Raw genomic sequence first — 13813 nt, forward strand, 5'->3', positions numbered from 1 at the left:
CTGTTTTTCTTTTCCTCAATTACATACTCCCTTCTTCTTGAGCTAATGTGGAGTCATCAAAAAGTTTTTTTTTGTTGATGTCTGCAGGATATTTATATATGTTAGTGGCCTCACCAATTTATTACAGCTTAGCCTCCCTATACGAGATCGGCCAATTGATGACAGAAATATGCTTGTGTGCGAGAGAACCGATATTTTCACTCCCTCTCCTCTGCCCTGCATGGGTCACAGCAGTAGACAGCCAGTCGTCCCTTCTCTGGGGAATGGTATAATCCATCGAGCCTTTTTTGAAGCCGAATCAGACCAAAAAGAGTGATCAACAAAGTACTTTTGGGGCCGAGAGAAGGGGCACTTTGAGATGCCGGTCCCCCAGGATGTGGGAGAGGATGTGTGGATTATTCCCAGCAACAAAAGCCATTCGCTCCTGGAAGCACTTCAGAGACGAGAGCCGTTTAATCTCGAAATTGGGAAGTATGTGGGCCCAAATCCTTGGGGCCTGGCCAATATCTGCTTTTATATCATGCTTCAGCTCATTTGCAGCTGGGGCTTTGGACGTGGCAGTGGTGCTGGTGGTTGTTCTCTGGAGGGCAGGAAGTACAGATTATGAAGTCAAGACAGGGCAGACCTGATAGCGTGTGCTTTGCCTCCTCCCAAATACACACATGACTTCTGTCCCGAAGCACAAAACTGCCGGGACATTATTCTTGGCTCAATTCCTTGAGCTGAATCTGATTCGTAAGATCCTGGAATCTGATGACAGCCTTTTTGAAAATTCAGGAAATATTTCCCAGAAGAATGTCATCAGCATTCCGTCCTGTGTATTGCTGACTGATCACGTAGGGAAGGTCTAGACTGCGGCTATGAAATGACGTTCGCTGAGATATTCGTATCTTGAGATCTTCGGCACGTCATGCGCCATATTGCCAGAGTCTCACAGGAAGGGCACAGCACTTTCCTCAGCTTTGAAGGCGGTCAGTTTCTGTCTCTTAACACCTCTTTTACGCCACAGCAGGACATTGTAGGAATGCTTCTTGTGCCAAATGTGCAAATATGGGCATTGCCTTTTTTCACAGAAGGCTTTCACAGCTTGGATTTTTTTGTGTGTGTTATTCCCACGTTATGTTAGTGATGTAAGGTGTTTACAAAGACAGTAGGTGGGTAAAAGCTTTAACTGCTGATGTCTTTTATGTAGATATCAAAGCTTGTATTGTTAAAGCTGCCAAAGCATCTATTCAATCATCACTGGCTTATTGATGCACAGTAAGAAAAACATACCACCGGTACTTTTAAAAGTAATATTTGCATATAAAGATAGGGTAAGGTAATAGCTAATGCATTCCAATACCCATCTTGGAGTTTTTATAGGCATTTTACATTCATGCATTTTACATTATGCATCCAGCATTAAGCGGCTCGTATTGCATTTAAGATTTTACATTTTATCAGTATACGTATGTGGAAATCAAACCTGTTAACCAAATGCTCTACCAGTTGGCTACAGGGACAAAATATGCCATGTGTGTGTCCCCGGGGCCTGAATTGGGAACCAGTGGGATTAATGCATTGAGGGGTGTTTTTGGTTTATCGCATATACTGTTGCTCTCTGACATGCAGACATTCATTCTGAATAACTGGCAACCCATTCGAAGAGCATTTTGTGTACTTTTAACATTACACTATATAAATAGCTCGGCCCATTACATAGCAATTACTCCGCTGCTTAGACTGGTATTTGACCTTATATAGCTCTGTCTAAGGGAGTCTGAACCAGCATCCGAGAAATATGCAGAAAACTAGCATGCGTGAAAATCACGCTTACCCTTCACAGTTTGGGTCAAGATGAACTGTCACCCATTATGATTGAATTATGCGCTCCATCTGGATTATGGCCTTTGAGTGGTATTGGGGAAATAAATGCTTTTATTGGATCGCTTTATTTTGTCGAAGCCGAAGGAAAGAGCAGGTGGTTAAATTCTGCTCGGATCGTTTGAGACTTACAGCCTGGAGGGCATCTACTCTTCATATTTCACTTTTTTAATAGGTAGTCAGCAATCGCACAGTGCTAATAAAAAAGAAATTTGTGTTCATTTGCCTGAGGTGCTACGTTAGCTGTTTGGGAGCTTTTCGAGATATTTAATCCCTAAAAGAATGGTGAATGTTAAATAGAAGTCTAAACATTTTATAAGGTTTTACTTAGTATATTAGTGTGACAAATCTCCTTTAAAATGATTGTGGTATTCAAATCACTGATTATTATGTAAACTCTTCAAATATAAACAAAGCACATTTTTCTCATTTAAAATATGCACCGCCCACATGCAGCAGATTTGGGATTCTAGATGTTTAAAGGCGAATTAATCATCCGTCTTATATCCTCCTGACTCACCAGAGTGTTATAGTACAGCTCCATGAAATAAATTATTGGATTTTTGTGTTCTTAATAACACGAGCATTAGGTGGACCAGGGGGAATGAAAAAGCAAAAACATTGTTTAAATATAAACTCGCATTTTAATATCTGCTTTTCATAAGAGTTCGTTGCTGCATGAAATGTCCTCATTATAATCAGCACGCGTCTGCCTTTAGTTGTTGAAATTGGTTTTGGTCTATTTAGTCTATTTAGATTGGGCAGTCTGATTGAGCTACACACTTAAACATCACTTCTTTTTTTTGTCCACTTCAACAAAAAACGCTTGTAAATCAATACTTCTGTTGACGTATTCTCAGGCTTTTTGGAGTGGTTACAAGTATCTTTTAAAAAAAAATATTTGCCATGACTGGGTCATGTGTAGCTTACAGTTAATACGTTCACTTATTATATAGCGATCGAGGTTTACTGTGTTACGTTGAAGCATTTGTTTGCTTACAAGTTCTTCCTGTAGCCGTAAAATGACCATATCGGGAAAGGAAAGCGGAGTCCCATGGGTGCGTAGCGTAATGCGGGCGAAGGATGTGAAGCTTTTGGAATGTGCTGGACTAGTCAGGGAACTAGGGAGGTTGAGATAACAGCACCTAAATAGCCTTTTCTCTTTCTTTTTTCACTCCCTCTCTTTTTACTTTCTCTTTTCTGTCCTCTCTGATTGCTGAGTAACCTTAGACGTGTGTGACAGGGGGCGTTTTTTTCAGACCGGGGGACTCTGGCATGAAAGACAGCTGTTAATCAAATTGTCAAGAATGAGATGTTTTTCTATCCGTGTGCAGAAAGGCTTTTCTGACCTTCTTTGCGTCTCGTGCACACAAAAGCACCCGGCGAATGAAAGAATTCAGAGCATGCCTGCACCTGGAGAGCAGGGAAGTGCAGTTTAAAAGCAGTTCAGTCATTTCAGTACGGTGTACTGTGTGTGCATTAATCAGCTTCTTAAAGGAATTTTGAACTTAAAGGAAAATCGAAAACAACCACAAAAATGTTTACACACCTAATGCTATGCTTGGTGTATATGACTACCTTTCTTCAGCTGAACACATTTACAGTTATATTAAATGATATCCTGGCTCTTAAAATGTTTTAATTTTATTTTTTTGATCCATCCATCATCAGATAAAGGAATCCATACGACTCCGGAGGATTAATATGTCTTTTGAAGTAAAGCGATATGTTTGTAAGAAAAATTATTTGTATTTTAAGCATATTTAGCAACCGATACACGGCATTTAAATGTAAACGAACACATCTAGATCAAAAATGGCAGGCACAACGGCTCCGTGTTGGTACGTAAGACAGTCATTGGTCCTCGCGAGTCTTGAGACTAGTCGTCATATGCAGCGTGACAAAACATGCATTCGTGAGACCTGCGAGAACCAATGATCAGCTTACGTACTGACGTGGACCTGGCGTACTGCCTTTTTTGGTCTACTGTAGATCTGTTTACATTCTTCAGTTCTATGAAAGTATGGAATAAATGTAAAGTGTAGTTTTAGAGATTGTTGTTGTATTTGTTAGGGTTAGGGCTGCACGATAAATGATAATCACGAGTATTTCGCGCAAACTTTTGGTCACAATCAAAAATCACGAATATTCTTTTAGTGAAGAACTTCTATTCACTTCAGTATTTTTACTTCACTTTACAGTAGGGGTGCACCGATATATCGGCCGATGATGCTTGCTATGCTTCTCAATGAATTATGGTGAAATGCCGCTACATATAAAAGCCAGAGGGGGCTCTCGTGCAGAAACTCAATATGCGCTGCAGACGAGGAACCATACACACGCAGCTATGACACGCAGCTCAAGGAAATGGCTTAAGCATATTTTTATATTTCTGTTCTTCAAACCTTTTCAGGTATTTTCATGATATTAAAGAATATGTATAATGATTATGTTTGAGGAGTGTTGTTTTTTCAAATGCATGCTATAAACGACTCCGATAGTTACAGATCAAAAGCCGTAGTACATGAAATAGTTGTGAATATTATCGGCTGTGCGATTCAGAATAGTTATCGGCCATGTAATATTAGTAGGGCTGGGCAAAAAAAAATTGATTTTTCGATTAATCGTTTCACATGGTCGATTCAAAATCAATTCTCAAAGGCCACAAATCAAAATTTTCCCCATATTTATTTCCACAAACTTTGAATGAAAGATTAACGTGTATCTAATTACTAGTCTTCTCCAATAGATGTCACCCTCTTTTTTGCCTTGAGCAATGTTACCAAGGAGCTAGAGGCGAGCCTGTCATTCATTCATTCAGTCTATATTCTAATATATTCTAATAATATAATAATATAGGTTTCTAATATAACATAATATAATATTCTATATAATCTATATTCATTGAGTTAAATCGAGAATTAAGTATAAAAATTGACCAGAGAATTGCAATCGAAAATCGAATTGAGAATCAAAATCGAATCGATCTGGAACATCTGAATCGATACCCAGCCCTATTTATTAGTGTACTTTACAGCTACTTTACAGCCGTGTATATAATATTATGTATATTTTATATATTATAAATTGTTTTATTGTTTTGTAATATTCACAGCTCCCGGTCTCTTAGATCTTTTTAAAACATTTAAAATTAATTCCGCAAAATTCTGCATAGATATTGCAAAAGAAATCTAAATCAGAAATATAAAAAAATAACTCCGCATACTCTTAATGCAAACTCCATGTAGTTCTCACTTCTCAACCACTGATGCAATAAAATTTCAGTTTTGTATTTTTATATTATTACTTTCTTGTACATTACATAACTCAATAGTCATTTAATGCCGAGCTAGTATCTCACCCATCACTTTCTTTGTTGTGCGTTTATTTTTTAGTTTGTTTTTAGAGTTTTTTTTTACTTAGAGCAGATTTGTGATTTATAAATGTTTAAAGGTGAATCAACCTGGCTCACCAGAGTGTTATAGTACAGCCCCATGAAATAAATGATTGGATTTTTTTAGTTGTTAATGACACAAGCATTAGGTGGACCAGGGTTAATGAAAAATCTAAAAACATTATTTAAATGTACACTCACATTTTTATAAGAGTTTGCAGCCGCATGAAATGCCTCATTATAATCAGCCTGCGTCTGCCTTCAGTGCAGTTACTTAACTCATAGTTATTAAATGCAGAGCTAACAACTCACCTATCACTTGTTTTTAGAGATATTTCTTAATTTTAAAATAAACCATTTACAGTAGGTTGTGTAATAAGGATGCAGGTGCATTCAGTTATTTTCATCCAATAATATAACATAAGCGTCACTCATTGCTTCTTATGCACCTTGTTTGTGACTTGAACGTATGATTTGTCATATCAACAACTTTGGAGCTTAACGATATGCAAAAGGTACAAATCCCAAAGTAAACGATGACGCGAGTTATCGTCTCCAACGTAAATCTCTTTTCTTGGACAACAAGAAACACACGGATGGTAGGCAACAGTTTACTTCCTGGGATTGGTGATGTAGACAAGACCGACATAATCATAATTCCTCCCACTTCTGACTTGAAGTAAATTTAATCCTGTTAGCATTGCATTGTGACCGAATCTTTCAAACATGGTAAGGAGCGTCACATTTCCGGCTGAAGTCAGAGGTTTTCAGGCCAATCACAGATTAGCTGGCCAATCAGGGTTACAGAGCTTTCAAAAGTTTTTTTTTGTACAAAATCAGTGCGTTTCAGGAAGTGAGGGAAATCTGGAGCTACAAAAATTTACAGTATGTGGAAAATAATGTGTTTTTTAACCATAAATAAAGCGAAAACGTATTATACCAAATACACAAAATAACATTGATTTTTAGCAATGAAATAGGTGCACTTTAAAAGTAAATAGACAGTGATTTAAAGAGCAAGATGTTATTATTACTACATTCCTGCCTTATTATCAGGGGCCTTTGCTAAGGGCTTGTTCATACTTATACGGTAGTTCGGTTCTTTTAGTCCGGACCAAAATGGAAAACATTTTATTAAGTTCTGGTTCGCTTGGCATTCACACTGGCATTTTATCAGCCAACCTAAAAATAACGAACCTCTATGTGTAAGGATAAGGTCACCACCTGATTGGTCCGCTTTGATAAGAAATTTTATGTGACAGAACTCCGATCATCCACAACATCAATGCTGCATGCTGGAGTTAACATGCTCATTTATGCGTTTTTATACAGAGGTATATTGTTTTTGCATACACCGCTCATTCCGCTGTAAAATCTTGTGATATCACATCCTGTTTTTGGTTTGTTGCGCTGTCTCTGGTCCAAGTGCATTCACATATCAGTTAAGCCGCACCAGAGTTCGTTTGGAAGCGGACGGGACCCACCTTTTCGCTTGTTTAGTGCCCATCAAAGTGCGGGTGGCAGCATTCACATATACTCAAATGAATCGCACCAACCAACAATCGCACCAGAGTTCGTTTTAATCGAACCAAACATGTCAAGTATGAACACGCCAAATGAATCAAATCAGTATTGCACAGAGAGAGTTGATTTGGCCTTAGGGATGACTTAAAGCCATGGGAGTGGCAGTAGAGGCTGGTAAACTAGAGCAAAACCTAAGATTGGAAGCTGTTAGAGGAGGATCTACCAAAAAGAAACCCAGAATGGATGAGGTCATTCAACAACTGGGCAGATGTCCCTGCTATACGTACACTGATTCATTTAATGACACTATAACAGTGTCTGCCATTTTGTGAGTGCATATTAGTACATCAAAGATACATATTGGTACCAAATGTATACATATCTGTACCTAAATGATACATATTAGGAAAGGGTACTGCCCATAGACCGTAAAAAAATATGGACGTAGTGTCCGTGACGTCACCCATTGGTTTGTGAAGATCGCTTTTGAAGCTTAAAGTAGGCGTTGCCTGCCGTCGCCATCTTGGCAGCGCGTCCCCGCGAATTACTCGCTGAAAACCGAAAATGGGTAAAGAGGCGGGACATGGGTGAAGCTGAGGTGAAACCACGCCCGCCTAGCGCGAGTCTAATGACAGCAGTGGCGGTTCAACCGACACTCAAGCGGCCACGCCCTTAATTATGCAGAAGTTTAAGGCTTAATATAATCTAAACGGATGATTAACAAAGAAATTCACCCCCCTCACAGTTGTCATGAAGGGCAAAATTAGCTATATAGGCCAAAAACACTTTTTGTACCAGGCTGTAAACATATTATTTTCTACTGTAAAGTTGGCCATTTTTAACATGGGAGTCTATGGGAATTGACTCCCTTTTGGATCTAGCCTCAAGCGGCCAGACGATGAATTGCAGTTTAAGTCACTTCCGTGTTGGCTTCATTAGAGAGATCGGAAGGTTGCCCCTCGGTACTGCCCCAGTGACAGCTTGGGACTTTTGTTTGACCATTCTTTCTGACAGTGTAGGTAGGTAGGTGTATGGATAGATCCTTTATAATTTTTTGCTTCTTTTTCCACTTTTTGCTTGCTTGCTTCTTTGTTTGAAATAACATGCACATCTTAACGTATTAGTAAATTTTCTTATTAGTAAAAAATCCAGATAATTTAGTTCGTGCTGGCCCATCATAGGACCGGAGATAGACGAGAAGTTGTGGTTTAAAAGTGCATATTTTTTATTTTTCTTGTCAAAAATGACAATCGTTTCACTAGATAAGACCCTTATGCCTCGTTTGTGATCGTTTATAGTCCTTTGAAACTCAGTTGAAAAAAAGTGTTAAATGTTGAGTTAAGTATTAAGTGTTGGGGTCCATTAAAGTCCATTTAAATGAGAAAAATCCTGGAATGTTTTCCTCAAAAAACATAATTTCTTCTCGACTGAACAAAGAAAGACATCAACATTTTGGATGACATGGTGGTGAGTAAATTATCTGGATTTTATAGAAAATTTACTAATCCTTTAATAACACACAATAAGATAAAAGAGAAAATACAATAATATAAGGGAAATGTTAATGTCATGTTGATTTAAGGCTGTCATTCCACGCGTGTTAGAAATCCGCATTCTTGACCAATGGCCTCACGCATCATAAAGGTCTGAAGGAGGCAAGGAAGCTCACATAATGGGACCTTGCATACTGTAAGCCTTATGCTTTACATAAACATCTGCTGCCGCTTCTCATTCCGGATGGTCTTTCTGGCACTGATGAGAGCCTCCGGCTCTGTTTACGCGCGCTCTTCGGCAAGCGTCGGAAACGCTAATGCGGAGCAATCAAGTTAAAACGCTGCCAGGAGGCACTCCACAATAAGCATCGACAGCAATGCAAGTGAGATTCCCACTTGGTGGGTAGTACGTCGACATATGGATTGCATTGTTCTGGTGATCTGTAGCAGGCATTGGTGATAAAATCCAGTGTTTGCGAATCCAGATTGTCTCTCCGCTCCGGCAGTCTCTGTGTGCGCGGGTATTTATTTTCAGGATTTCTTGTTTGACACATGTGATCTGCCCTAAAAAGGACTGGCATGCAAAGAGAGCCCCTCTGGATCTGCAGAGAGAATCACACCTCATTTTTCAGACCCTCAACGTAATCTGCTGTCTAGACGGGAATACCACCCATTTAAAGTCTGTAAGCCAGAGAAAGTGAGGAGGCCAATGGTAGATCCATTTCGATCTACAAAGTTCAGACAGGTTTTGTGCCTAATAAACTCATGCAGTCAGACTGAAGAGAACGGGAAAGAAAATAAGACACAAGGAGAACGAATCAATACAGACAGAGCTTTGGTAGAGCTATTTTGAAGTTGGGTGAAGATGATGTCCAAATATCTGAAACAGCCCTGGCACATACAGTTCTTATTGAGGATTGGTGTAGCCACATGGTTAATACTCTACTAAATGAAAGGTTGAAAGATTAACCTCACTATTTAAATAGCTTCTGACGTCTTCTTTTTAACGTTTAAAATGCATGTCTATTTGAGGACATTATTTAAATGTGTTCATTTGTTTGGTGTTAATCATAAATATATATAACCATTGAGCCAATCAGAAATGTTACTTTACATATAAATCTCTATGGAACACGAGGGGTTAAGCAAAACTTATAAAAGTGCTTTTGGTGTATGTCGAAGATAAATTATAATATCACATGTGCCTGAGTTGTGTAATATCATACCATGACAAGATGCATGTACGCACATTCTTTGTTGTTAAAAACAATAAGGGTAAAAGTTGAAATGAGGTTAAGTACTTTACCACTTAACAAAAATGTGTGTCTTAGATGTTGTAGGTCTTCCTTAACAAGAATAGGTCATATTTGCACAGGAAGCATACAGAGTTGTTATAAAGTCCTCCTTCACAGATTCACTCACCAAGTGCAGACAAACAACAGGGCAGCTGTTATACAAAGAAAATGTGGACCAGTCATCGGTTACATCATCTTATTTGCATGGACAGTATGACCCCTCTTACATCTACTAGTGGCTTTGTTTATTAGCCTGGCCAATGAAAATATTACACTTGTTTCAGGTTAGATGAATTCCCTCTTGAATATGGAGTTACTTTTCATGTATTTCTTTTTTTGTTGGATAAAGTTTGATTGTAGAATAGTAGCCATTGCACAAGCGCTGGAACTGCATAAAATACATATTTAAAGAAATACAGGGAACAACAAACAAAATTCCATTCTACAACGGCCAATAAACCGGAAGTCAATAGTTTCCCACGGAGAGTCGGACAAGTGCTGCATGGCATTGCGATCATCTGTGGATGCAAAATTTTCAGATCCAGTACAAGCTCTGGATGCGTTAAAAATATAATCCCGGAGACATTTTATTTTTGTAGGCTAGCTCGGAAGTTAGCGTGACAGTGGTTCTCTTGCAAAAAAGCCCATTCATTTTTCCCATAGACTTGGATTATCGCAAAAAATAAGTTCTGTGCTTAACAAAAGTTTATGGCACTTACATGTTTTGTCAAACAAACAACACTAAAAGAGCCCATTAATTTTCCCCATAGACTTTTGGATTATCGCTAAAAAATAGGCTCTGTGTTTAATAAAAGTTTTACCGATAAATACAACTTTTATGAATTTTAAAGTCAAAATTTGGCTTTTTATATTTGTAGTAAACGCATTTATACTTCAAAGTTCATACAATTTGTATTTATCGGTAAAACTTTTATTAAACACAGAGCCTATTTTTTAGCGATAATCCAAAAGTCTATGGGGAAAATTAATGGGCTCTTTTAGTGTCCCACTAACTTCCGGGTTGGCCTACAAAAATACGTCATCCTGGCGGCACTCTATTGAACTTAACGACTGCACCACGTGCAACCTGCTGACGGGAAGTGATGTATTTCTGTGAATTCTGTGAATCGAAACACTGTGTGCGAGGTAAAAGCTATTAATCCTTTTTTCTTTAACTATAGACTTTCATCAGACGCACGTGCAGTAACGCAATTACGCATCTGTACCTTTACTTTCGGTCTCTGTTTGTTTAATGGTCTGACTAGTTGTTAAACTGAACTCTTGAACAAATACCTTGTCGAAAATATAAAATGTTTTGGTTTCCTAAAGACGAACCATAACAGTGATTATGGATTACTTCTATTTGATGGCAGGTTTGGCAGCCGATCTGTAGTAAAGATTGTATAGACGGTTTCAGCAGTAACAACATAAACAAGTGGCTTTTGTGGAAAGGGTAACTTCTGGTAAACTCCGCTAAGAATAAATAACAACAAAGTCCTTTTAGAGTAATTCATTTATATAACAAGCTAAATAAACAACACGTAGATTACCTAGGAAACCAAAACATTTGTTATTTTTGACAGGATATTTGTTTAGGAGTTCAGTTTCAGCAACTAGTCAGAGTCAGACCATTAAACAAACAGCAACCGGATGTAAAGTTCTGACCAGACGCGTAATTGCGTGTTGTTTATTTTGCTTGTTATTAGAAATAAACTACCCTAAACAGATTTTGTTGTTATTGATTCTTTGCAGAGTTTACCGGAAGTTAGGTTTGTTCCATGAAAGCCGTTTGTTTATGTTGTTACTACTGAAACCATCTATATCAGTAACACTTGAAACCTTTAAAACCGATTGATTACATAATAAATTATTAATTTATTTAAAAAAAAATTATTATTAAATTATTTTTATTCTTGTCTCAATATGTTCTCAACAAATATTGGTGGTCTTTTGTTATATTCAGATGTGGCCTTTAAAAATGCGCGTCTCAGAGAGCAGAATGCCGCGAGCACTTACGAAATTCTGCGAGATCCTGCAGAAGGGGTGTTCGGTGGGGGAAATGCAAAAACCTGTAGAGCGCAGTCACAGATTAACGATTGAACTGAAATTTCATTACGAATGCCACTAGGCGGTGAACTCTCTCCCAATCGTGTCAGAATGTTGTGTGCAATGAAAATGTAGATGGGGAACAGTTTGTTCCCATCACGTTTCCCTCCATAAATCTGAAATTCAACTCTGGCAGGAGCATGATGGCAGTTTTGTCATGTTTGAAATGTGACCCTTTACTGTACATTCCACTGTATGTGTTTCCTCTTGTAATTACAGGGCAGGTGGTGATATCCTGTTATTGGATGAATAAAAATTATTCTTCTGTCGTACAAACTGTCTTCAAAGAATTGTTGGAATAGTTAAATGATGTACAATACAGTACTGTATGTGTATTGTACAAATGTACACTTTGAATATAGGATATCACATGTTTAAAACGAATAATGAACACTCTGAGCATGAATGGTCTTTAAAACTTTAGACTTTTAAAGATAGGATTACTTTAGCAAATATTAAACTGTTGTGTAAAGTTGGATCAGATCACTTTGTGCAGTTTTGCACATCTTGAAATGTGCTAAGGCGTGATGAGAATTGTTGGTTTTTTGGTATGCTGTTGACAGGAACTGTAGGGAGTTCAGACCGCCGCTTCTGACCTCACTGTTACCAACATTAACACAACTGCAGACTGCCGCTCCACATCTGTGGAACATATAGATGAGGTTTTGTAGCTGCTTTTAGGAAAGCTTTACGGTGTCTACCTTAAAGCACAGGCTTCTGTTCTTTAACATTTCTCACCATAGAGCCTTTACCTCTCATCTTTATCCAAAGTCTGGGCTTTTTTCTAGCTTGACTTACCATATAAAAGCATTTGCGCACACAATCTTTTTCTAAAATAACATATTGATGATTTCAGTGTAAGGGTGTGAATGAAAGGCATGCCTGCCACCTTCAACTCAAAGTCAAGGCTAACCTTTTTTATTGATTTCCTGCTGGTTGCTATGGTCATTGTGTAAAGAAAGCAACAGTGGTGCAAAAAAGACCGAGGTGAATGTCTGGCTGAAAAGGTAAAAAGACATAACACTCTCAGATTATTTTATCACCCCCATAGAGGTTCGTTTTGTGTACCGAAACTGCTCTCGGCTATCGCCAACAGTCTGTGTCACATTTGAAATCCATTATGCGGCCGAGCCGAAGCCCGATGGCAGAAAGGAAACTGGTTTGTTTTTCTTGACTTGTTGGAACTTTGTTTGGTACATGGTCTTGATAACAGCCTATTTGCTGTACGAAAGAAAAAGACAAGGCTATCTGGTTGAAAAGGTCACCCAAGGTAATTTTGAGAGAGGAGGCAAACAAACCCATATTTCATCTGGTTTATATGCAGTCTGAAACCTGAGGTCATGTTTTTAGCCCAGCTGGAAGAAAGAAGCTTATCTTACGGTGGACAGACTTTGTTGTCGTTCACAGTGGAACTTTTCACAGATCTGACGAGGTTTATACGTCTTGTAATTTGCTGCTATTAGCAAACGCACCCGGATTGTTTGGTGAAGGGTGCGGCGCAAGTGGCTACTCTAAAATCTACTGGAAGTGAACAGGCATCATTTTGGGTGCGAGCTCCACCTCTTTAACGACAGTCTGGCTACGAGAGAAAATCCCACACTTTGATGTTCTTTCGGGGTGGCTGGGTTTTATAACATGTTATAACTAGATCAGAGTCGAAGTCAGCTCCAAGCACCCGCAGTAACATTATAACCGATGATTTGTTAGTAGACCAAATAAAGTCATGACGTCCAATGGAGTTATTTTTCTACACAGCAAATCTTGTTTTCTTTCTAAATGCTGGAATAAATCAGTCTGCTGTAATGGCCTACTTACACTATTTGTTTTCCAGTCCACATATCGTGTTCCTGTCTCAGAGCGTGTTAATGGGTGAGAGGAACCTCTGTGGGGCTAGACTGTGTCATGAGATTGCTCACTCCTGGTTCGGGCTGGCTATCGGGGCACGGGATTGGACAGAAGAATGGATCAGTGAAGGTTTCGCCACTTATTTAGAAGATGTGCTTTGGGCCCGGGTTCAGCAGGTACAAGCCTATATTATATTTGGGTAACCTGAGTTGCTTGGGAGCCTATTGATTCTTTTTGAAGGGCAAAATGTCCCAAATATGAATGTTCACATGGTTTGCATTGCATTCACA

The 13813-nt window shown here is 38.7% G+C and overlaps 1 protein-coding gene across 4 annotated transcripts in view; it reads left to right on the plus strand.

Moving 5' to 3' along the window:
- aopep (aminopeptidase O (putative)) overlaps positions 1-13813 on the plus strand; it is a 103409-nt gene that overhangs the window by 7315 nt on the left and 82281 nt on the right. For all 4 annotated transcript variants that reach the window (XR_012369659.1, XR_012369660.1, XM_055168002.2 and 1 more), the window contains exon 6: positions 13510-13699. Coding sequence is in view for 2 of the 4 variants with exons in the window: in XM_055168002.2 (XP_055023977.2) it covers positions 13510-13699 (190 nt within the window). In the remaining 2 variants the exon portion in view is untranslated. The remainder of the gene's footprint in view (positions 1-13509; positions 13700-13813) is intronic.

Source organism: Misgurnus anguillicaudatus, chromosome 5, assembly GCF_027580225.2.
Source record: "Misgurnus anguillicaudatus chromosome 5, ASM2758022v2, whole genome shotgun sequence".
In the NCBI taxonomy this organism is placed as follows: Eukaryota; Metazoa; Chordata; class Actinopteri; order Cypriniformes; family Cobitidae; genus Misgurnus; species Misgurnus anguillicaudatus.